This window comes from Phyllopteryx taeniolatus, chromosome 1 (assembly GCF_024500385.1).
Source record: "Phyllopteryx taeniolatus isolate TA_2022b chromosome 1, UOR_Ptae_1.2, whole genome shotgun sequence".
NCBI classification, from domain to species: Eukaryota; Metazoa; Chordata; class Actinopteri; order Syngnathiformes; family Syngnathidae; genus Phyllopteryx; species Phyllopteryx taeniolatus.
Window position 1 is genome coordinate 34,028,143 of NC_084502.1, and position 23,982 is coordinate 34,052,124.

General features: G+C 41.9%; 3 protein-coding genes across 5 annotated transcripts in view; 1 reads left to right on the forward strand and 2 right to left on the reverse strand.

The window, feature by feature from the left end:
* LOC133486030 (uncharacterized) overlaps positions 1-6,303 on the reverse strand; it is a 63,468-nt gene extending 57,165 nt beyond the window's left edge. The window contains exons 1-2 of one of the 3 annotated variants that reach the window (XM_061790633.1): positions 6,080-6,303; positions 2,595-2,695 (exon numbers count right to left, since the gene is read on the reverse strand). The gene's annotated coding sequence lies outside the window, so the exon portion shown is untranslated. Of the gene's footprint in view, positions 1-2,594; positions 6,058-6,079 lie in introns of those variants that run through there. The other 2 variants (XM_061790649.1, XM_061790642.1) reach the window with 2 other exon arrangements.
* cd40 (CD40 molecule, TNF receptor superfamily member 5) overlaps positions 1-15,879 on the forward strand; it is a 37,562-nt gene extending 21,683 nt beyond the window's left edge. Inside the window, exons 2-10 of the mRNA XM_061790725.1 lie at positions 6,359-6,482; positions 7,416-7,497; positions 7,773-7,895; positions 7,978-8,124; positions 8,204-8,297; positions 10,181-10,239; positions 11,060-11,155; positions 14,239-14,264; positions 15,130-15,879. Of these exons, the coding sequence (XP_061646709.1) occupies positions 6,426-6,482; positions 7,416-7,497; positions 7,773-7,895; positions 7,978-8,124; positions 8,204-8,297; positions 10,181-10,239; positions 11,060-11,155; positions 14,239-14,264; positions 15,130-15,435 (990 nt within the window). The 5' untranslated portion in view covers positions 6,359-6,425 and the 3' untranslated portion in view covers positions 15,436-15,879. The remainder of the gene's footprint in view (positions 1-6,358; positions 6,483-7,415; positions 7,498-7,772; positions 7,896-7,977; positions 8,125-8,203; positions 8,298-10,180; positions 10,240-11,059; positions 11,156-14,238; positions 14,265-15,129) is intronic.
* Positions 15,880-19,289: 3,410 nt separating this feature from the next.
* Positions 19,290-23,146, reverse strand: irx7 (iroquois homeobox 7). The gene is made up of 2 exons (XM_061790738.1): positions 22,820-23,146; positions 19,290-20,314 (listed from the first exon to the last, which is right to left on the reverse strand). Exons 1-2 carry the CDS (start codon positions 23,027-23,029, stop codon positions 19,598-19,600), a joined length of 927 nt encoding a protein of 308 aa, XP_061646722.1. The 5' UTR covers positions 23,030-23,146; the 3' UTR covers positions 19,290-19,597.
* Between the last annotated feature and the right edge of the window lie 836 nt (positions 23,147-23,982).

A 23,982-nucleotide genomic window follows, 5' to 3' on the forward strand; every position in this document is an offset into this window, starting at 1 on the left:
TCCACAGCACCAACAGATGTTCTTATCACAATAATTTCGATTTCTATCATTTCTTACTCTCCAACGGCCTCTGCCGCGTCCCCTAAAATTATCTCTTTCTCTGCCTTGATAGTATATTTCTGCTCTTTCGTCGAGGAAGGCATCAATTTTTTTTTTCTTCTTTTTCTCTAACATTCTCTCTGCGTGGAGGGCATGATTAACATATTCCTCCAGTGGGCCAGTTGCTAGGTTTATCCAATGTTTATCTACCCATCTGTTAATGTGTTCTTTTGAATTCGCATGTAAAGCATTTTTTAACTGCTGTTGGTAAGGGCCCTGAGGACTAGCATCCTCATTCAAGCCGCTGTTTGCTTTAAAACAAGCAGTCATTCTAACTCTATATTCTTCAAAAAGTTCGTCATCCTTTTGTTTCACCCTATTAATTTCCGTGTAATTTGCTCTTTTGCGGAACCTGGCTGTGGTTCTCTCTATCAAACCCCTAACTCTATATTGTAATTCTTTGTCATCATGTGGCATTATAACACCATGTTGCTTTGGGTCCCAATCCCCTCGCCAAAGATGCCAATCTGGTCCCATTGCCGTCATCCAAACTTGTTGAGTCTCTGTCCCATTTAAATGATAAGATTGTCTAAGATTTTCTATTTCCTCAACAAACTGGACAATGTCTACTTTGTAAGGTGTGATGCCGGCTACGGCCTTTTTCACATCCTCATTTGTCCAGGTCCTATAGACCAAAAGAGTTTCTCTGCGATCTTGTTGTACATTCGGATTTGCCACTTCAATCATCGGAAATAAATCCATATCTCCCTCGTCTGAGGTTATATTTGTTATTTTGGGAGTGGGAGAAAATGTTTCTCCCAAATTTCTAGACCAATTCATTTGTACCCCTCCCGATCGTAAAATTCGTTGTGTTTGTGCCTCTTGAGTTGGAGGATTTTCATGAGGTGGCAAAACCGGGTACAATGGTGCTGATGCTTTTGTTTCCTTACTTTTTTTACAACTTTCTTCAATTATCTTTTTCTCGCTTGTTCTTATTATTGGTCCTGTCTCGTCATCTTCCTGTCTTTGAAACAACATATTTTTATGTCTACCTTCCTGCTCTTTTTGTTCATTTGTTAAGTGTTTCTTATTCTCCCTTCCTTTTTCTCTTTTTGACGCCATGTTTAACCAGAAGAGTAAGTCGTCAAATCCATCTTTTTGTATTTGTGATATATCATTTTTGTGTCGACACTTTATTTCGTTTTGAAGTTTCACTATTTTTTGCGAATTTAGCTGGCCAGCAAAACCGTATTTGGTTATCCACGTGTTTAAATGTTCTATTTTGGAAGGGTTTTGGAGTTGAACATATTTCCAATCTTTACATGTTAGGCCTATTTTTGGATCCGGTTTATTGTTGTTATTTCCCATTTTTGTGAATTTGGAAGTCAGTTCATTTGCACCTAGAGTGACCTAAATACTGACTTTATTCAAAAATGACAGGGTGACAATTAATGTCTGAGTTTTGGTAATTCTCAAGCTTCTACCCCAATTGGGGCGGAGAATTCTTGCCTTTGCTTCCAAACTCAGTTGTCACTTACAATCCTGTCTTATAAATTCATACTTTTACACATACACACGTTATTAATAACGTTTTTATAAACACACGAAAACACGGAAACACAGAAACACAGAAATACAGAAATACAGAAACACGGAATTTAAGTACGTACAGGACTCCGCCGTCCCCACGGATTTTATCGGATTCCGTCCTCCATCTAACTTGCCAGGGACTAGTATTACACAAGGTTTATTCTGCCGCAGACTTCTTCGTCGCGCAATTCATTCACTCTTTTATTCCTTTTTCCTAAAAAAATTTTTTTAAAATTTAACTCACCAAAGTCGTCTTCAATCCTTGGATTGTCGTCAACCTCCAGATCCCAGTTGAGAAGTCCGAAGACCAGTCCCGGAAAGGGTCTCAAATGCCGTGGCCACGGTCTCTTAACTGGATGTCAGCTCCACAACTGGAATCTTCGGGTGTGTTGACATCCGGCTCGAAGGACCAATTTATGTTGGATTAATCTTACCCAACATTATAATAGACACAAAAGGAATGAAGACGCTTGTTACTTTTTCTCATGAGGAGGGCGTATGGGAGATTGTTCAGATCACAGTCTCTCAACACGCTCTAAACAATCCCCCCCCCTCGCTCCTGCATTTATTTGAAATAGGAGGGATTTACAATCATAATGTTCTAAGCAATAAGACACAACACAGAATATTTGATAATAAGAGGGTTTTTTCCCAGACATAGTATTTTAAGCAATAAGACACAACACATAATATTTGATATTATTCTAAGTAATAAGACACAACACAAAATATTTGATAATAAGAGGGTTTTTCCCCAGACATAGTATTCTAAGCAATAAGACACAACACATAATATTGGATCAACACCTGTCACGACCCGACCACATCCGATCACGTCCTTGGTCCAAGCGTCCTTCCATGGATGATGCTGAGTCTTCTTTTTGAAGGCGAAACATCTAAAATTGTCCATCATACTAATGCAAGCTAAGCAAATAAATGATAACTTCTATAATATATTTAACAACCGCTTATCTTGTTTGGGGTTGTGGGAACCTGGAGCTTGTCCCAACTGACATCAGGCGAAAGATCACCAGTCAGTTGCAAGGCACAGGGCAGAGGGCACATGCTGTATAAAGACAGACAACCTTTCATGTTAACATTATCATTGAGTGGGAACTGAACCGATGCTGCATGCACTAATGTCGGGCAGATTTACCACTACACCATCAGTGACAACACTTAATGTTCTATTATACTGGAACCTCAGGTTACGAATTGAATTTGCTAACTTACTGGTGACTCTGCGGTAGAATTAGCATTGTACTAGATCCACTACATGGCACCGTTTTTTTCCTTTGATAATTTATTTTTTTCTAGGAAATACTGGGGGGCAAAAAAGATCAAACTTGTCAAATTGTTGCCATTACAAAACAAAAGTTGAGCAAAGGTGATACAAATGTAAAAGTAAGTTAACCACTGTTAATAGTAGGTTAGTGTAGGACAGGGGTGGGTAAACATTGGTCCTCAAAGGCCACATTTGAATATTTGAATGGACAGATGGGCCATCTCAGTTGTAGATTAATGTATAAACAATATAAAAAAGTTAAAATGTATATTTAAAACTGTAAAACTGTTTATTTTAATCATACAGAATAATTCATTTGCATTATAACTAATTATTATTAATCAACCAATTATTTAATGAGATAAATGAACAAAAACTATTGATACATCCATTTTAATCAACCAATTTTAGGAAGAAAAACGGCTAAATTAATGTAACAAATGACACGTTTTGATAGTCATTAAAGAACTGAGCGGGCTATACAATATGACGATGAGGCTGGAGTCATACAGCTTTGAATCTGATACTGTTTGTTACAGCTGCTGCTTCTTTTGGAATAAAAAAAGCCAAAGAAAAAGCAAAGCATGCTGCTTTGGAGGAAAGTGATTTAAAGGCACATGACTTCATGTTCTCATAAGAAGTATGATGTATTATATATGTATGTGTTATATAGTGTAGATACTATAATATTATATATTTAGTATTTACAATGTGCCACCTTTTGGCAGTGGAAGGGTGCCAAAGCTAGGCACAGTGAAGTGTGTTGTTTGGTGGGTAGAAAATGATCACTCCTAGAATGGGAAGTAGCTAAAAGAAAAGTGTGTCTTCTTTTTCTTGTAATAAAGAGCCATGTGTCAAGAAGACACATGGTTCTCTGGGACTTCCCTCACTTTTGAGGGAAATCCCAGCATGAGAATTTTACGGGGGAATTCCTTAGCAGTTTTGGTGTGCTACATAGGTGTGGTCAAGCACAACAGTACCACAACTTCTGCTTTTGTGACATGGTACAGCACTTGATTAACTGTTAATTGGTAGATTTATCATAAACGTAGGATTTGTTTTAATGGGTGGACCTTTCCTGTGGGGGTGTAGCTCAGTGGTAGAGTGTTTGACTGTAGATCAACAGGTATCTGGTTGAATTCCAGGGGCCCCCTATATGGCAACTGTGTAATTCATACATAACACTATTTTTCAGCCTGTGCACTCTTCTTCCTCAGTGTACTTCCAGCCTGTTTATCCACATTTAGGTCCAGAGGTATGGAACTCACCAATCACGCTGAGATTTTACATTTTTCCACAATTTTAAGTCCTTTTTAAAAATGTATGTTCTTTGACGGCGGACGACTGGTTAGAGCGTCAGCCTCACAGTTCTGAGGACCGGGGTTCAATTCCCGGCCCCGCCTGTGTGGAGTTTGCATGTTCTCCCCGTGCCTGCGTGGGTTTTCTCCGGGCACTCCCACATCCCAAAAACATGCATTAATTGAAGACTCTAAATTGCCCGTAGGTGTGACTGTGCGTGCGAATGGTTGTTTGTTTGTATGTGCCCTGCAATTGGCTGGCAACCAGTTCAGGGTGTACCCCGCCTCCTGCCCGATGATAGCACACCCGCACATCTGCTGATTGAATCTGGCACATACTGCAACACAGAAACTGCAAACCCTAGTTTTCTTATTCAGAAGCAATGTTTTGAGGCACCACATACTACTGTATTATTTTTTATTGAACCACAAACAACACGGCGTGATTGTTCAGGAAGAAGTGGATTGCCTTGGCCGTTGTAGCAATATTATGATAATACAAAGAGAGAAAACGGCCAAGAAATAAAGGTGAGCGTATATTTCAGAGGCTCTGCCAAGAGCAATTCTTGCCTCCACTCGTGTATTTCGCCAACAGATACTCTCCATGCTTTGCATTTTAGCCACGGGTAGATATGAAATTATAAATATGCTTAAGTATTATTTTTCAATACCATATATTCATATATATATATATATATATATATGAATGGCAGCGGCCAGCTGGATCTCGCTTCAAACACAGAAACATAAATTTTGTTGTGAAAACTCGTGTGATACGACAAGGCAATTTCGATTGGTCATTACATCTGCAACCTTACGAACCTGTGATTCAAATTTCGAATCACAGCAAAACTAGTTAGTTGCCGAACCCGACACATTGCGTGACAGTTGAGTGGCGTTTGGTCATGTTGCTCGGTGTGTTGTTATTTTTATTTTTATAGGATTGCTAACTGCAGCACGGTGGCCGAGTGCAAAGATCCCCAGGCACTGTGCCATGGCACACTAGTGTACTGTGGGATATCATCAGGTGTGCCGCAGGAAATTATTCAATTTCACTTAATTGGTAGAATATTCATGACTAATGTACGCTATCTTTATTCAACTATCTATGCCAGTGACACATAGTGACAGGCAGAACAATGAAATGCTCTTTGACCAGATGCCAGAGGGTGCATAATCAATGTGTCTTAGCAACTTTTGTGACTTTTGGTGCCATGAGAATTTTTGAGGGTAAAATATGTGCCTCGGCTCAGTAAAGGTTGGGAAACACTTGCTTCATGATGAGCACATCTACCTCACAGTTATGAGTTTTGAGGTTCGAATCTCAGCTCCAGCTTTCCTGTGTAGTTTCTATGTTCTCCCCGTGCTTACTTTTTGTTTTGTTTTTTTGCTTCCAACACAGAGTCCCAAAACATGATTACTTAGGTTAACTGAAACTCTTGTCCACAGATGTCTTAATCTGCCCTGTGATTGGCTGACGACCAGTCAGGAGGACAATGAAAACAAGCGCCATAAAAAATTGATGGTAATGAAAACATGCTAATTGTCATTTTTTTAAATTAGTGGACTGTAAAGTGACCTCAACTGCCCTGAAAGGCCCCTCCAAATAAAATGTGTTACTATTAAAGACATCTTGGAAACTATCCCCATTCCCAAAATGTGCACATTTTCACAGTAAAATTCACGTATTGAGAGCTACATTACACATTTATCTCCTCCTTCCACAAAGCTTGATGAGATTGAAACCATTCCAACGTCAAACTGTTTAGCTCATTCAAGACATCTTGGGAAGTGTTCCCCAATTCCTACATTTTCACACACACACACACACACAAATCCCAACCCAAAACATATTTTACATATTTACCGACTTCTTCCACATTTCTTGATCATCTCAAACCATTCCAAGTATCACACGCTCCATTTCAACAATGTAGTTAATTCCACAGCATTTCAGTGCCCTTTGGCTTTTCAGCATTCAAACGCAATCGTATTTTGTAAGTTATTCTTGTTATTTGAATGAATGAATGCATGTTTTCCTAGTTAGAGAAGAAAGCGTGACTGTAAATCTCTTCCGGGAAATGGTCACAAATTGGTCAGTGCAGAGGAAAGTGCCCCAAACTCCTCCTCCTCCTCCCTCTTAAAGGGAGACAAGCCAGCAGCTGCCTTGTGGCAGAGAGAGACACTCAGAGAGGTCTCGTCCTCGCCTGACGATGACGACGGTGTTGGTGATAACGGTGACCATGATGACCTTGCTGTGGGCAGCTCCGGTGAGTGTTCGTTCACACTGGACACCACACGACATGTTGTCACCGAAAAAAATGTGTTTAAAAAAAAGATTATTATTTTCAAACACCAACGCTTTTACTTTCACTTTCGTTTTCACAGCATGGTTTGGGCACCTGCGGTTTCATAGTAGTGTACAGTGTTACCTATTTACTGTACTAATACAAGGCTCCTCGGTTGACGGCAGCGAGAGAAAGTTAGCCGGACGTTTGACGTTCTCCTGACATTCGCCAGGGACCGTCTACAAGTTACACGGCCGAGGCTTTTGGTGAAATCACTAAAAAGCAATAAAAACACTTTTTCTCATTCTGATTGTAGTAGTAGTTGGCAATGAGAGTCCACTACTTACTTTTCACCAAAAAGCAATAAATTGTCAAAAATATTCACCAAAAATCAATAAAAACATGATGCTTGTTCCGTCATTGAGGACATTTTCTAACTCTACAATTGCAGTTAATAGTATTATTATTTTTTTTAATTCAATTTGGTAATCTGTCAATTACACATAAGTAATAGTAATTGGGCGGCACGGTGTTCGACTGGTTAGCACATCTGCCTCACAGTTCTGAGGACCGGGGTTCAAATCCCAGCCTTAATCAGTACCCAAGAAGTACCTCTTAGTGTCAAAGGGTTGGTGAACCCTGCTGTAGTCTGTTACTCACCTATGCTAATGCTGTAGTAAATTCAAAATTATGGTAAATGATTGTATGAAAAACAATTCTAGGCCAGAAATATAAAACGATCAAATGAAAAAGAGTCAGTAACGGAGCATTCCTTTTTGTTCTGCATATTTTAAACCAATTCATTCTGCGACATTCAGAACTTTGAAACCCTTGTTCATTTGCAATCTATAATTCTATACAATTTACCCGTTTGTTCCTAATTTAAGTGATGAAGTCTTGCGTTTTGTTGTCCAGGTAAATATTGCAGCTCAGCCACTGTGTGACCCTCTGACTCAATACAAAGTCAGTGGACAGTGCTGCCAAATGTGTCATCCAGGTAAACCACTATTACCTACCTTCTTTATGTAAAAAAAAAACGTGTACACACATAGATACGCACAAAGGACAAGAATAATGCCAAAAAATGTCAAAGGTTGCCTAAAAGGAAGACTGAAACGGTACAGGTGACCAACAAGCTACGGTAACAGTCTTCAGGCTCAGCAATTTTCATTCAGCAGCAATAATGTGAAGAAGTTCATACTGTATATAAAACCTTTAAGTAATCTTTAACATGACTGAGGGTACCTTTTGACAACATAAACATGATTTCAGGCACTAGCATGGCTAAATGGGGCACGTGCGCAGCTCCTCAATGCCTCCAATGCAACGACAACGAGTATCAGGATACATACACGACGGAAGACAAGTGTAAACGTCAGCCGTACTGCGACCCGAGTGAGATGTCTTCACCTCACATCCATCACAGCTTTGATTTATTCACTGGTGCTAAATTTCACTGTGTTTTTTTTTCTTCTAGATAAAAACTTTCAGGTTGCGGAGCAGAGGAGCAAAACCGAAAAAAGGACCTGCATGTGTGAACTGGGATTCCACTGCTCCAGTGACGTGTGCCTCACCTGTGTACAGCACATGTCTTGTGAGCCCGGATGGGGGCTGCTCATTAAAGGTGTGGCACCTTTAACTTTGCACTTAACAAAATCAGTTCTTCTTGTCATTTGGCACTCCATCTCCTTTTTTGTTGCCAGGGAATCAAACCCATGACACAGTGTGCCACAAATGTCCTGAAGGCTCATTTTCCAACCGGAGCTCGTGGGACAGCAGCTGTATTACATGGACCAAGTTAGTATATTGCAAGTTTTTATAAAACAGTTTTATTTAGTACAGAGTATATGTACTATGTGGACAAAAATATGTCCACATCAAAATACTGTACCTCATCTGTCAAGGGCATGCATGCCTAGGTCAACAGGGTCAACTAGGGACTATAGCCTTTCACGAAAGAGGCATGTGGGCAACTTGCAGAAAAGGAGCAATAACAGCTAGAAAGCCGCACAACTGAATCTGCGTCTTGCTTACCCGGCGTATGTGTGTGTTGCTGAAGTGCTTCAGCGAATCATTATCCACTAAAAGTACGAGTCTTGCCTTGGTGCTAACCAATCAGAGGTCGAGTAGGGCGGGTTCTCGTTCCATCAATACAATGGGCACAATATTTTTTCTCGGACTCGATACATTTTCATTGTCGTGGTAACACCCGGCACGCCGCTCACGACACAGCTAGCCGCTGGCAGAACAGCTTTGGCTCCATAGATGCACACACTTGGGAGACTTTAGGGAAAGTTAACTATTTATTAAGTTCGCTATCCCATGAGCTAACTAGCTAAGGAGCTAAACAGCTCGCAATGGCTCGCTTGATCGTGGCGACATACAGAGGTCACTACAAATGGCGGACTGCGGTCTGCGTCCGGACCCAGAAGCTGTCCTGTGCGTACCCACACCATAGCCAAAAAAGAAAGGTTATGATTCATACAGGTCGCCGAAACATATTATAGGCTTTACAGTACTGATGAACTGTACTGACCAATCACATGCGCGTTCAGCCACCCCCTTCAGCCATTGAAATCTGCATCTCAGGCCGTAATCACTGATTGCGCGCAGGCCAGACAGAGACCAGAAGAAGCGTAGCAGGGGAGAGAGAAAGAGACTTAGGATGGAAGTTGAGTTTAAAGTCATTTATGTTTAAACTTCTCAGTGGGAAGTTCCCACACGGAGCACTTATTAAAAGCGCTTATATGTGAAATGCCATTATGATTAAAAAACAATTTTTTTAAAGGTTTTGAACAAACATATCCTCTAAAATGGTTCAGTTGTTACAATTTGTTACATTAAAATATGTCAAATCGTTTGAGACTTGTCAAGACACTTATGTCGAGATACCAAACAGAAAAGGGAAACTAAAACTTTATTTTTTATTATGGCTAAGCATTTTATTTGAACACGTATAACTTTCTCTTTTTATTTACTTGCTCTTATTGTGAAATGCAACCCTATGTTTATTTAGTAAATGAGACACCAGTCCACAGTTGTGCTCATGTGTTTGATTACCAGGGCATCATTTGTACAATTCTTTATTATGCTCTATTGTTATACCAGTGGCATTTAAAAAAAACTATCGTTTATCATTAACATTTTTGGGAAAATATATTGTTCTAAAAAATTTGCTATCGTGGCAAACACATCTAATATATATTGAGAGAGAGATCCAGAGCAATAGATAACAAACATATTTTACAAACAGTATAAAAGAAATCTGCAATATCGCGGGACCACGAAGCAAGAACTGTTACGTTGCGGAGGATTACTGTATCTGTATTCCGTGATGATAAATTACAGGGACTCATTGTTCCAGGGCTCGGACTCATTGTTTCAAGGACATGTGCATCGCGGGACTCACATAGTCTCAAGTGGAAAATTATCTATGTTATATTATAGAAATTGTTTTACAACTAAAATTGTTTTTAAAAAGCATACGAAATTTCCAATAAAAGAGGATGTCTGGTGAGCCTAGGTTGCTCCATGGCTAAGAAAAAAATGTTTTTTTGCTGTATTTTAGCGGTAGTTTGACGAATGTGTACATGCAAACGTACTGTTATGTTGTCTTATTGTGTCTGGTATTTTCAATAAAACTGTCCAAATATCGTTTAACACGCCACCATTCTTTCCAGGTGTGAGAGCGGATACACTATCGGTCAAAGAGGTTCAGACCACTCTGACGTTGTATGTGGTAAGTTGAGGGCACGGGCCGGATGTGAGACTTCCATGCATACAACCCACAGCGCCGCTCCGCGATGATTCGTGTCACCTTGTGTGGTTTCTGTGGTTTCTTAGACGTACACACACTTTAAAGAATATCATATTATAGTCTCTACACTACAGTCTGATACTGTATATATATTGGCTAAACCAGTGTTCCTCAAACTTTTTACACCAAGTACCATGTCAAGAAGTACTTCCCTCTTCAAGTACCGACCGCCATCATGACCATAATAAGTGTTCATCAAAAAACACAAGGCACAGGTTTTAGTATTTAGTATTATTGTAAGCCACAGTAACATGATGCACAGTTTGCACATTAACACTTCCACATTAAAAGTTATATAAAAGTTGAACCTAAATACATGTTTAAAAACAAAACATTTTTAAAGATTAAATGCAAATGATTTGTTCTTAAAAGTCAAGTCTTGTACTTGGGCTGCTTCCTCTAATCTGGCTAATGGTTTTCAATGCACATGCAAACTTTTGAAAAGGCTTAACGTATATAATTCAAAATATCCAATTTGATGTGTTCAATCATTTTATCATTTTTCTTGTATTTCATGTTTTAAATGGATTTTATTTTGTATTTAACTCAGTAATTCTTTTTCTTAGCCCAAGAGCGAGCCAGTGAACCACATTTTGAGATTAACTGGGCTAAATGATACCTTTTTTTTCAATTAATTTGATTACATTTTCTTGATCTAACTCTTCATTGTTGCATATGCTTATTTTCCTTTGTGAATTACTACAGTTGCACTGTTTAAATAAGTGTTGTTACTGTGTTGCAGAGAAGAACCAGCGGCAGCATGTAGTCATCGCGTGTGTGGTTTTACTTGTGATCGGGATCCTGCTAATAGCTGCAATCAAGATTTGGTTCTCAAGAGGTACAGGCTGAGCTGGTTTTGATTTCAGCTTTTGAGACATTATCTGTTATGCCACACAGCCTCATTGAGCAACATTTGCACGTCATCCCACTGCAACATATTCCGGCTCGCGGAATGAAAGATTTCCATAATCTATTCGTTGGGCCACAACAGAGATTTCAGCCTGCAACTGCGTGCTCATCTGTCTGATTACTGCGGCGCGGGGTGGATAATCACTACTCCATGAGAAAATATATACGCTTAAAGCCCCCAGTACCTGGAATATATTCCACCTAGTCGTTGCGAGGATTTTCTTTGCCACGACTTGGTACGAGCCGCTATAGCTCGCCGGCTAACAGGCTTCCGGACGCCTGCTTCTGGACGCTGGCAACTGGTGGCGGTGGTGTCGTATAATCCGGCGCTCCCTCGCTTGACATTGTGTGTGGGTTGACATAACAGAGACGTTTCAGGGGAAATTAACCATTTATTAAACACTAAGGCACATGTTTTCAGCCTGTGGCGAAGTCTCGAGATGTTTGAGCACATCATGCTAGTTAGAAACCCACAATGCATTGCGTTTCAATATGGTACGGTAGCCAGAATATCACAAAACACATAACACTTAGGAATTTAAATTATGACACCGAGCTGTTCTGTCCAGGGAAGATGCGGTTTTCAGCGTGTAGGCATAGCCTGCTAGCTAACTGCACAATGTAGTGGTAGAAATTGGCCAAGTAAATATTACTAAGTAACTCGCAATTGCGCCGCATAGCCACTGATGGAATGAAGGCGCTCAGTGTGTACTGTATGTAGTGGGGGAAGGCCAGCTCATGCCGGAAAACCCAAGTGTGTACCTGGGCTTTGTTTTAGCCACACCCCCAAAAATCCAGACAACTGAAATGGTGAACAGAGTTTAACGCAATGATCCCTACTTTCATAAACAGCGAAAATCCGGCAAGGTGGGCGACGCGACTATGCACCAATGGCGCGTTAGACCGGTGTTTTTAATTCCGTAGATAATCGCAGCCCGACGGATCTGAGGGTGGGTGGCCTGCTCCACTGTGGGTGTGTTTGCAGCCGATTTCATTCGCCGCTAATCAAAGCATCTCGTCCCATTTCCTTCAAATGCGGGGCAACTGACAGTCTCGCATGGAGACGTCTCTGAGCGGAAAAGGACGATGCGTAATGGCACCGATCCGTGCGTGAGTCGAACATTGTCACAGCTGGCCGGTGTGGCAACTGACAATCTGAGCTGGTATCCTTATTAAATACAGAATGAGCTGGTAATAATCGCTGGCGACTTAAATATGTCCACGGAGCTCAGCTTCTGCCTGCCTGTGCCCCAGTCACCTTATCCAAAATCACGTTAGACCAGCGGTCTACTTACTGTGCCATTATTTAGATGTGGTCAGAGCAGGGGTAAGTTTAGATTGGCGTCACTCCGCTGGGCGCATCTCCAAGGACACACACGCTTGCTGCACCAAAACGCCCAGCCTGGCGCACACCTGTCTGCCAAATTGGACTTGCACTTACAGAAACATTATTTGCTTTTACTGAAATTACTAAATGAAGAAGCTGCTTGTTGACCAGATTTATTGATAAAGAATAGGCCTTTTAATAGATATGTTTGGTACTTGCACTAAGAACTGTAGTTAGCATGCGTGCGTGCATGCATGTGCGAGAGAAAGCGACTGAGATAAACAGCACGTACCCCAAAAGATGCATGTTCACTTAAAATAGGGCTAATGTTGCCATATGCGGAGCCAAAAGAAATACAAAAACATCTCCAACTTACCGCAATGTGTTTTCTCAAGTTAGAAGCGGGATGAAATATCTAATTTTGTGCAGTCACAAAACTATACTGCTTCATTGTGCTGTTGTTTTTCCTAGTCTGAAATGTAAAGACAAGTCACGCGCCACAGATTTGTTTTTCTCACTTTGGCAGTCCTGCAAAGCCCAATAAAAGACTGTGTGCGGTCATGTGACCGCTCTGTGCCGTTTGATTGGTGAACTGAGGTCAAACTGAGGTTACATTGGACTGGTTCAACAGCGCCAAATGCAGTAGTTGTAATCTAAACAAATAGATCACCCAAGCAATAATTGACGAATAAAAGTTGCGAACGGCATGTACTGTAGATCATTGTATCGGAGTAAAAGTACTGTTTCTTCTTAACATAAATAGTCAAGTCAAAGTAAAAAGCACGTTGCATTAAAACGTCTCGGAAAAGTACAACTTATCCCAAGTTACTTGAGTCAATGAAATTGAGTAAATGTAGCACGTGCCTACCCACTTCTGGTTACCACGCACAATAATATTCGAAGAGTGAAGGATAAGGCTTACTCACATTACTGTTGGCCTATATTTGCTCCCTTTAGTTTGTTAGTCCAAACTCCAAATTTGTACATTTTATATTAGAAAATGAGTAGTTGCAGGTAATTGTGGAAAGCATTTATTTTTGCCTGTTTTGCACTTCATTGTATTTCATCTTTATTTAAAGTATTTTTCAGCCTTCTTGTGAATAAATGTGTTATATTACCCAACTGCACTAATTGATATTGTTACTGTGTGGTAAAGCAAATCACAAAAAAGGCATAATAACCAGGCAATGTAAGCGAGAGCAGGGGGGAGTCAGTGTCGATGCCCACCCAGGGTCAAGATTTGAAGATTTGAACCCACAACCTCAGGGACTCAGAATTCCCTGGGTACAGCTTCACCTCTCAGGAGTTGGCTCTGAAGCCTCTGATCACATGGTGATCAGATCACATGGTTCATGGGTCGTAAAGTGTTGAGTACAACAATAAGGGGCATAAGGATGAGGATGTCTGGTGGGAAATATTGTGTAGTCATTAGGACCATGCATTTCCCGTTCCCTATAAGGTGGATTTTGTCGTAGCATCCTGTGGTCCCTCCCACCTCTCTCTTGAGAGTTTGGGCTTCGATGTTGTGCCTTAGTGCAGTAGGTCGCATGTCAGTCTTAGAATCCGAAGGTCGTTGGTTCAGTCCTCACACGGGCCAGTCTTCTTAAGTCGACTTAATTTCTAACTTAATGTAATTGTCGGATCAATCATATTATAACATGTTGTCCTGTTCTTGTTTGTGTTAGGCAAAGAAGAAGATTCCAAGGGAAAGGTAAATCATTTTTATTGTTGCTAGTCTGTTTTCACCTGTCATGATTACACAACAACAAACCAAAGAATCTCTTCATCTTCAGTGCATGAAACTACTGTTCATACCAGTACATCCGTCCATCCATCCATTTTCTTTGCCGCTTATTCTCACTAGGGTCACGGGCGTGCTGGAGCCTATCCCAGCTGACTCTGGGCGAGAGGTGGAGTACACCCTGAACTGGTCGCCAGCCATATCACAGGGCACATATAGACAAACAACCGTTGGCACTCACATTCACACCTACAGGCAATTTAGAGTCTTCAGTTGACCTGTTTTGGGGATGTGGGAGGAAAGCTGGAGTCCCTGGAGAAAAACCACGCAGGCACGGGGAGAACATGCAAACTCCACAAAGGTGAGGCTGAGTTTGAACCCGGGCTCTCAGAACAGTGAGGCCACCGTGCCGCCATACCTGTACCTGTATTCAGTGCCCTGCGATTGGCTGGCAACCAGTTCAGGGTGTACCCCGCCTCCTGCCCGATAATAGCTGGGATAGGCTCCGGCACGCCCGCGACCCGAGTGAGGAGAAGCGGCTCAGAAAACGGATGGATGGATGAACTTTTATTGCGTGCCATCCATGTAGTAATAATAATAATAATAAAATCCTTATGAAGAGTTGGCCGGTTTCCATGACCACCAAACTGTATGCTAAGCTAAGCTAAGGTAGCGAGTTTACGCGAGTAAATATCGGGGTGCGCTCACAATGTCAGCTGGGATAAGCTCCAAGAGACCAGCAACCCTCATGAGGATAAGCGGTATAGAAACTGGATGGAAAGTTGGACCATAACTTAAGTACAGTCCAGTATGTCATTTATCTTTGTGTCCTCAGGGCTGCATTGAGGAGTGTGTGCGACGTGACAAAGACCCCCCCAGAAAGGTGTTCATCACGTCGCCAATCCCTCACAGCGTCGACGAAGAGGCCGTGTCGCCTGTAGCGCAAGCGTCGCTGGAGGACACCGGCAGCGGCGCCACGGGCGAGCCAGAGGAGAACGAGGACAGTCCCACTCAGGCGGCCCTGGGAGATTCACTATTCACCGATAAAGGCAACTATGTGACGCAGGAGAACGGGAAAGCAGAAGTGCTCTCCCGTCAGGAATCCCAAAGCATGACTGTGATGAATGAAATATCTTGCTGAGCGCTCTGCCGTGTGGCGCCTAATTCTGCACATGGCCCTGAACAACCACCTACGTCCATTTTATGACCACCTTGATTTTTTTCAATGCCGTGGTTTGTCTCTATAAATTACTGAACCGTCCATCAAACACCTTCAGAGGGAGTGTCAGCAGCGTAGCGGAGGTGGGACGGCGGCTGTATGAGCGCGGAAAGCAGGGGTGTGCAATTTAACAAGTGACGTGTGTGCGTAGACTCTCAGTGGAACACCCGACCCTCACGTCTCGCGCCCTCATCGAACTGTCTTGAGCGCAAGATTACGTGTCACTTTGTGAAAGTTTGCCACAACATCCATCACTGCATTCTGTGTTAAAGGCAAAGGCCATTCCATGTTATTCGCTAATTTGGCTAGACCTGAAAGAGGGTTAAGACTTAAATGTTAATACAAAGACTAGTTAATTTATTTTCACACTTGTCTGACGATTAACAATGTTAAGGCTTCTTTATACTCGCACAGACAGCAACCGCGCTGACGTCACTGCGGCTATCCGGTGCGTAGTTTGCCTTTATAGTGGAGCGCAACCCACGCACGCAGTTTTGAAAATGTACTGCAGTTCACCTCCAAGTCGGGGGTGTCGCTACGGCTGGTATTGGCTAGGACGCCACAGGGTGGAGTTTCCTCTGCATTTTTTGAGGCCATTTCCGGTAGTCGTTTTTCCTTTCCTTTCCGGAACAAGGAACAAAGCAACAACAATGGCGACCGTGGAACAGTGTCTGCTAGAACAAATGGAACAAGATGACCAGATGGTACGTTTGATTATGCTGCGAAATCGATCGAGAAGGCGGCGGCGTAGATGGTATGCAGAACCAAGTGGCACGCTGAGTACGTCATCACAGCACGTGACTAAAACGGACCAATCACGAGAGATGATCTCCGCGGCGTTCGACGCGCAGCAACTATTTTTGGCGTGTGCGCGGCAAGCTAGGCAGAGGTGCTGCGCGGGGCAATTCGTCGGTCACGTGATGCAATGCAGGCGTTGTCGGCTGCGCAACCGCGGGAGTATAAAGAGGCCTTAGTGTTACTTTCTTTTTTTGTTGTACGTTACCTCAACAATATGATATTTACAGTATCTCTATATTCTAAATATGTCAATGTAGTTTGTCATTAGATTGTCTCCTTTAAAGGGACAGGTTATGCCGTTTTTATCGCAGTTTAAAAAAGTTCCCAGGTGTCTAAATAACGTGTCTGTGACATGCTTTCATCAAAAAACCCCAAAGATAGAATTTTAGAAATACTTTAAGCACCCCGTTTCTTGACTTGCTGAAATCAACCCATTTAAGAGAGTGGCCTTTTCTCATTTAACTGAACATCGCATTACACATAATGCTGGGCCAATGGCAATTATAGATTTTGTTACCATAACAACCTGGGATGGCGCGAGCAGACCTGACAGAAAAGTAAGCGTCATCTCAAGCATTTTCATTGGGCCAGCACCTCATACACTACACTACCTTCACCGATCGATCAAGTATGTGCCGCTTATCAAAAGATAATGCTAATCTGTCCGTGTAAAATAATCAAAACTTGATGCTGTGCACTGTAAAAATGTTCAGCAGTGCCAATATTAATGGGTTAAACTGTAAATATACTACAAACTATGATCCCAAAACACTTGAATATCCTTTCAAACTCTTCTTACAACATGACCCTTAAAAGCAAATGGATTACAAACTATTTGAATTTGGGAAAAAAAAAAAAATGCACCGGGAGTGTGTCTGTACATGAACATGCAACAAAGACTTTCTGCAACTTCCTCAAACAACCCAGGCTAAACTTAGCTCCTCCCTGATGTACATGGATCTTAGTCTCTCAGTCAAGTAGTATCACTACGTCTACTAGTATACGTCCTTGATTATTAGCCAGGTTAAAACTTAAATCTTCTTTAAAATGTCCCGTCTTCTTGCAAATGACTGGCGACCAGTCCAGGGTGTGCCCCACCTTAAACTGTTCAACTGTGACCCGAATATAGGCAAGCGCTGTAGAAAATGGATGGACGGATTCTGGGCTGTGTTGTAATCAATGCCCGTGGCCACAAGAGGTCGCCAGAGGTTCCACTTTAGCGATGGAGCGTTGCAACAGAACAAAACTACAATGGACAAACGTCTTTTCCAGCCAATAGCTTGAGGAACGTATGTATTTACAGATTTTGCCCTTGAGCAAAGTAAGTCGCTCCACTACTCCAACGTGCCACTGTGATGGTGTGCTCACTTGTTGGCAAATGTGATGACAAACATTATGTCAATATGTTGATGAAACGCAAACTAAACCTCAAGTGGCGGCAGTATATGGACAAAAGTAATTAGACGCAAAGAGGTCGCCTGCCTGTGTAATATTTGTCCATTTGTAGTGGCGGAGATCACTGAGAGGGCCTGGCTGTGCTTTGATAGGATTCTTACACCCCAAACTTGTCCAAGCATGCCTCGCTTTGTGCACGTAGAGCAGAAAAAGGCCTTTACCAAACTGTTGGGAGTATAAAATTGCCCATCAGTTTGTTTTGTCTTCAGGCAACGAGAGCTAATCGAGACAAGGGGACAATTTGCAGGGTTCCACATTGTCCCCCGAATGGATTGATGAATTTACATGGAAAAGAAAAATGAAAGAAATTCATTCACCCTGGAGAGAGAAACCTTTGACGTCAAACTCCATTCACAGGATTTCAAATAAAATGAGGTAAATCTTGTAATCTCATTTTCTGAGATCGCTTTGACATGGATATTGGGGACAAATACTTTTTCAATGAATAATTACATCCAACTTTATTCATCAAACAGACACCTACACAATTTAATAATATCGAATACAATGTCCGTATCCCATGCTTTTCCGTAGGTAATAAAGCTCACTTTGGGGTTTATTCATTTAACAATCTGTTGAATATTGTGGTTGCCATTTGCAGTGGTGTACAACTGTACTGAATTACCCCGAGAGCTGTTTCTATAATAAAAATGCTATTAGTTTGGACAGATCAAATGAAATCCATAATATATATTGTACTAATAAAACAATATAAAGACAATATAAACTAAAATGATTTAGCACTGGAATAGATTAGAAAATATGCTCTCAACATGAAACAAACTATAGCCACTAACCATACAGTTTACCCTTCTGGCACTGTTACTGTAATTTTATTTTGTTATAGAAAAATATATTTGTTTAAATCAATACATTTGAGGAACTCAAATCAACTTCTCCATGAAGATGAATGGAAATGCCATTAATCTATTCCTGCCCCTTAAAACGCCAACATTTTTGGAAGGTTTTCAATAAGACAAATACAGTATTGTCCTGTATAAAGCATGCAGTAATAACATTCAAATAGAATGTGAAGAAAAACAACTTTTCAAGTTAATTCCTACTTTATTCCCCCACTTGTAATGCCTTTGGCCGGCATTAAAGCGACTCCTTCTGTTTCAGTATCGTGCACTCCACACTCACTCCTTGCTCATGTTTTGCTCTGATTTCAAAGTTGAGTTCAGTGGACATCGTCTGCTTCCTTTTCTCAGAACTCACTTGTCATTGGACCCATGGTTAGAAAAAAAAAAGACATGGCAAAATACCTGTACAAAAATCTGAAAATGCGAGCACAAAACACAACAGTAAAGTGTACGTTCACAACTGATAGTGGCCACAAGTTGTGAAGTTCGCTAGTGGCGGAATGACTGCGGCTGACTGTTCAATTCATTTTTTTTCTTGTAAAACAAAGCAAAATGTCGACCAAGCGACGGCTCGTGTCTCCAAAATCTCAAAAGTGGTGGTACTCATAAGGGACTTTCAACTTGTATTATTTAAAAAATATATATATATATACTGTACTCTTTAAAGGTAACATTTGTTAATCAGTTTGTCCTAAATGAGAAATAAGATCTGAATAAAAAGAAGGCGAATTAGATTTGTTTCCTTTAAATCTGGTTTTATTTAAGTAAAAATATTCCTTCGTCAGTGGAACAAAGGAAATATAATTTACAGGTTTGTTGGAAAAATACATCTCCATTTATTTACATTTAAAACGTCTTTGGTGTGGAAACAGATTTCCAGGGTTGAACTCGGATCCCTGTCGTCTGAGAGGTTAAAGTGCATCAATAGTGGACATTGTCTGAGGGTTTCGGAGGGTGGGGCGATGTCATTAGTGGATTTCGTGGGCAGTGTAGCAGGCGGGCACCAGAAGCGCGCCTCTGGAGGCCCACTCGGCCCACATCCTCCCTGCGGACTGGTAATCGTGCTGCGCTGGTTTCTTCACCGTCTCCGATGTGGCGGTCTCGGCCAGAGACCAGATTTTGGGCTTCGGAGTGTCTTTGCTCTGGGGAGGGGAGGGCGTGTGATGGGCCCGCCCGTGCGCTCCCTCGCCCCTGTCCCTCGACGTCACGCACACGTCCGCCGCGTTCCCTGGCGAGCTCTCGCCGGCCTGCCGCTCCGTCTCCTCCCTGGCGTGGCTCCTCCTCAGGGGCCCCTCCCCCTCCTCCTCCTCCTCCTCCTCTTCGTCCTCGCTTTCCTGCTCCTCGTCCTCCTCGTCAGACTTGGACCTGGAGGAGGCCCAGCTGACACGGTTCTCCTTCTTGAGACGGCGGCGCGCGTTGGCGAACCAGGTGGAGACCTGCGTCAGGCTCATCTTGGTGATGATGGCCAGCATGACCTTCTCGCCCTTGGTGGGGTACGGGTTCTTCAGGTGCTCGCCCAGCCAGGCCTTCAGCGCCCCCGTGCTCTCGCGAGTGGCCACCTTGGCGCCGCCGCGCCCGGGCTCCTCCGCGGGACCGGGCCGGTAGGGTGGGAAGAAGGGACCCCCGCGGGCCAGCAGCGCATGGTGGTAGGGGGAGATGGCGGTCTTCAGGTCAAAGGTGTTGCCCTGGGAATGAGAGGCAAAGTTGGCGACACGTGGCCGAACCCGAAATGCATCAAAGGGGGGGAACGCCTGATGTCTTCGTAAAGTGAAGACCCCGCGTATTTGCCCTTTGGCATTCGCTAATCACATATTTGCAGATTTGGTTTTGAACCTATCTTCCCTTTTCACTGTTTTTTTATGTCGACGCCAAATAAATACAAGTATTGCTTTGCTGCCATCCTATGGCATCTTGGTCCCAAGGAACTAAGTATGTCAAATTTAGTTGAGGAGCTTCATTTTGGCAAAAGTAGTTCTTTGCCACCATCTTGTGGCATCTGTAGGGTATGATAAACCTTTGGTGTGCAATTACGCTCACGTTTTCAAGGCAGGGCTCGCTCCCTGTTCCTATAGAGGGGGTTCACTGAATATGATCGCAATTTTTACTATTGTGATTATCAGTGAGATGGAAAAAAAAATCCTACAAACACGTCTATCCTTGTGAACGTTTCCATATTGGTGTCCAACAATTTAGCCAGTGGGCAACCTTTTAAAACAGGACAGTCCAAAAGTCTCAAGACCCCATGCCTGGAAATACACAGGAACTCTGCCATTTTGCATTTAGGCAGCCATTTGGCTTGAAATCCATTTTGTATTAAACTTATTAGCCCATGTCCACTTGAACACTTATTTTTGGATGCATTTTTGACTATCTTCCTCATGCACTAATTGGTCTATGCAGATGCGTCAATGTGTCCTTCCAGGTCAGTTTCAAATTCAGCAATGCTGTTAGGATACTCGATGTATTTTTTCCAGACAACATATAGACTAGCTGTAACACTGGATTCTAATGTTGGACCTACTCTATGTGTCCTATGGAATGCATTTTTTTCTGCCTCTTCAGTGGACAGTTTGTTTGAGGCATGCATTCCAGGATGACGAGATTTGTTTTGATTTTGATTTTATATAAAAGGTAATACATTTACACACAAATAAATATACTGTATATATAGATAGAGAGAGAGAGAGAGAGAGAGATTTGTGTTTCTCTGGTACTAACCATAAGATGTAAAATATTGTTTCTTAATTTGATATATTTAGGAACGTATTCAATAACTATGTGAAACACTTTGTGAATCCTCGTTGTAAAATGTACTTCGTTGTGTCATAAGGTTTATATAATAGCATGATATTCTGAATTCTCATAATATATACTTGTTTAGTATTGTATTAATGATATTCTTTATTTTCTATTCAGTTTTTTTTTTTTTTTTTATTCTTGAATAAAATAAAACAAACTACCCCAATTTTCTTTTATCTAAACCATACAATGACAATAAAGGCTTTGTATTCTATTTGACAAGGGGTCCTACAAGTGTTTGACATAAAACGTTTCAAGGTTACAAATAAAGCGGGCATAAGAATTTGTTTTTGTTTTTATCCTGTTCGGCTGTTAGGTCAACCGGAATGGAGAATCTGTATCCTTTTCATGCCAGAACAGTTTCACTGTGTTGATTTAGTTGATTTTCATTAATAAGCTACAAGTCTCCCAAAAACTTGACAATACTTTTGGCTTCATTGTTAGTGATCAACTGCCACGTATTGCGACTTAAGTCCAAACTCGGGTTACGTTGCTGCCGTAGGAGCGAAACTCCTATCTGGAGTTAAGGAGCACCTGCACCGTATTGAGTTGGACTAATAAATCATCTTGAATTTCTCATCTTGGCTGAGTTGCATCACGTGGGGGAGTCCCCAATATGTGCAATTGGACCTCATATCGTGTGCCTTTTCTGTGTACATTTACTAAAGCGGGACTACCGTAAATGTGAGGGAAAAGTTGCAAATCATAATGGATCAGACAAACTCGCCATCAGTCTTACCTGAAAGCGATAGTACTTGGATAAAAGTACAATTATCTTAACAGAAAATAACTTTGGTCGAAGTTATTTCAATTTGAATTCAATTTGATTGATATAGCGCCAAATCACAAACAAAGTTGTCTCAGGGCACTTGACCTATTTGAGTAAAAGTCTGACATTTGTCGTATCAAAAGGAGTTTTCTGCTATCAAATGTTCTTAAGCATTAGTCAGTGAAATGGGTTTTAAAAGTCCTTGTGTTGTAACGAATAACAAAGCTGGTTTGGGGAAAACGTATACGTATACATGGAGGGAAGTTGCTAGAAATAAGGCAGCACGGCGGGCGACTGGTTAGCGCATCGGCCTCGCAGTTCTGAGGACCCGGGTTCAAATCCGGCCTCCCCGTGCCTGCTTGGGTTTTCTCCGGGTACTCCGGTTTCCTCCCACATCCCAAAAACATGCACGGTAGCTTCCTTGATGACTCTCAATTGCCCGTAAGTGTACATGGTTGTTTGTTTCTATGTGCCCTGCGATTGGTGGGATGGCTTATATAATAAGTCAGGTACAGGTGAAAATTGAAAAAGTATTGTCAGGAAGTACAAGTTAAAGTTGGCAGAAATCTGAATAGCAAAGTGCTGATATGTGAAATTTCTACTTCATCCTAAGAGCGCTCACCATGTGTGTGACGTGTCTGTGGTGGTGTTGGTGGGCCGCCAAGGGGAGCAAGTTGTATCCGTGCAGTCCCGAGTAGGTGACGGGGAGCCCGAGATCTTGCCGCTGCTGGGCCCCCAGATAGCCGGGACCTGGGCCGTGGGCCCCCATGGCCATCATCCCCAAGTTCCGGTCCACGAAGAAGGCTCCGAAGTCTGGTGGCGTGGCGGGCATGTTTCCCTGCGTGCTGAGCGCCGATGAGTCGCGAAGAAAGGTTGTGGGGCTGCTGCCGGAACCGTCTGGGCTTATATCCAGCCAGCTGCCTGGGGGTGGGGGCGAGGAGGAGGAGGAGGAGGAGGACCTTGGGGGGGGGGGGGGCATGGGGGGACACAACTGGTGTTGACTGACAGGTCAAGCTTTCACTAAATCCCATCAAAGCTCTGCTGTTCCTTTTAGTGTTTAGATGCGCTCATTCAACTTTTGTAGAAATGTGCAGGAAAAGGTCAACATTTCATTCAGAAATATTATTTGTAACGTTATCGTTGCATTTAGTATTTTTGCATCCACTGGACAACAAAAATCTATACGTCAGTTATTCTGATGAATAAGTGCAATTTTGGGCTTGTAGCATGGACATTTTGAAAAACTATCTTTCTATTTATCTACCTATCCGTGGAAAGTAAACAGAAAGCATTATAGTAGTGACATTTGACAGTTACAGTAATACAATTAATTGTAATACGTGTTCTTTTTTGTGTATATGTATTTTGTAATTCAAATTAAATTGGACTTTTTTTTTTCTTCACTAAGACAAACTAGACCTAAGTGAGTAAAAGCGGTACCGAAAATGGATGGATGGATAGTTAAAAAAAAATAAAATAATAATAATAATAATTCAACTAAAAAAAAACACAGTCCTAATAAAAATGACAAAGACTTTTGGAAAAGTAGACTATATATGTAATGGAATATGATACAAAATATATCTGTATTTACATCATAACATAATTAACCACACCCCAAATATATAAATCATGCAGGCAAAGGCTTTTTGGCACGTCGCAGACGAGAAAAAAGATGAAAAAAAAAAGAAAAGGGGGGGCGGGGGGCTCCACATCGCTGCATGTCAATCAATTATGCATCGAAGTGCCTTTTGCATGACGTGACATTATTGAAGGGCATAAATA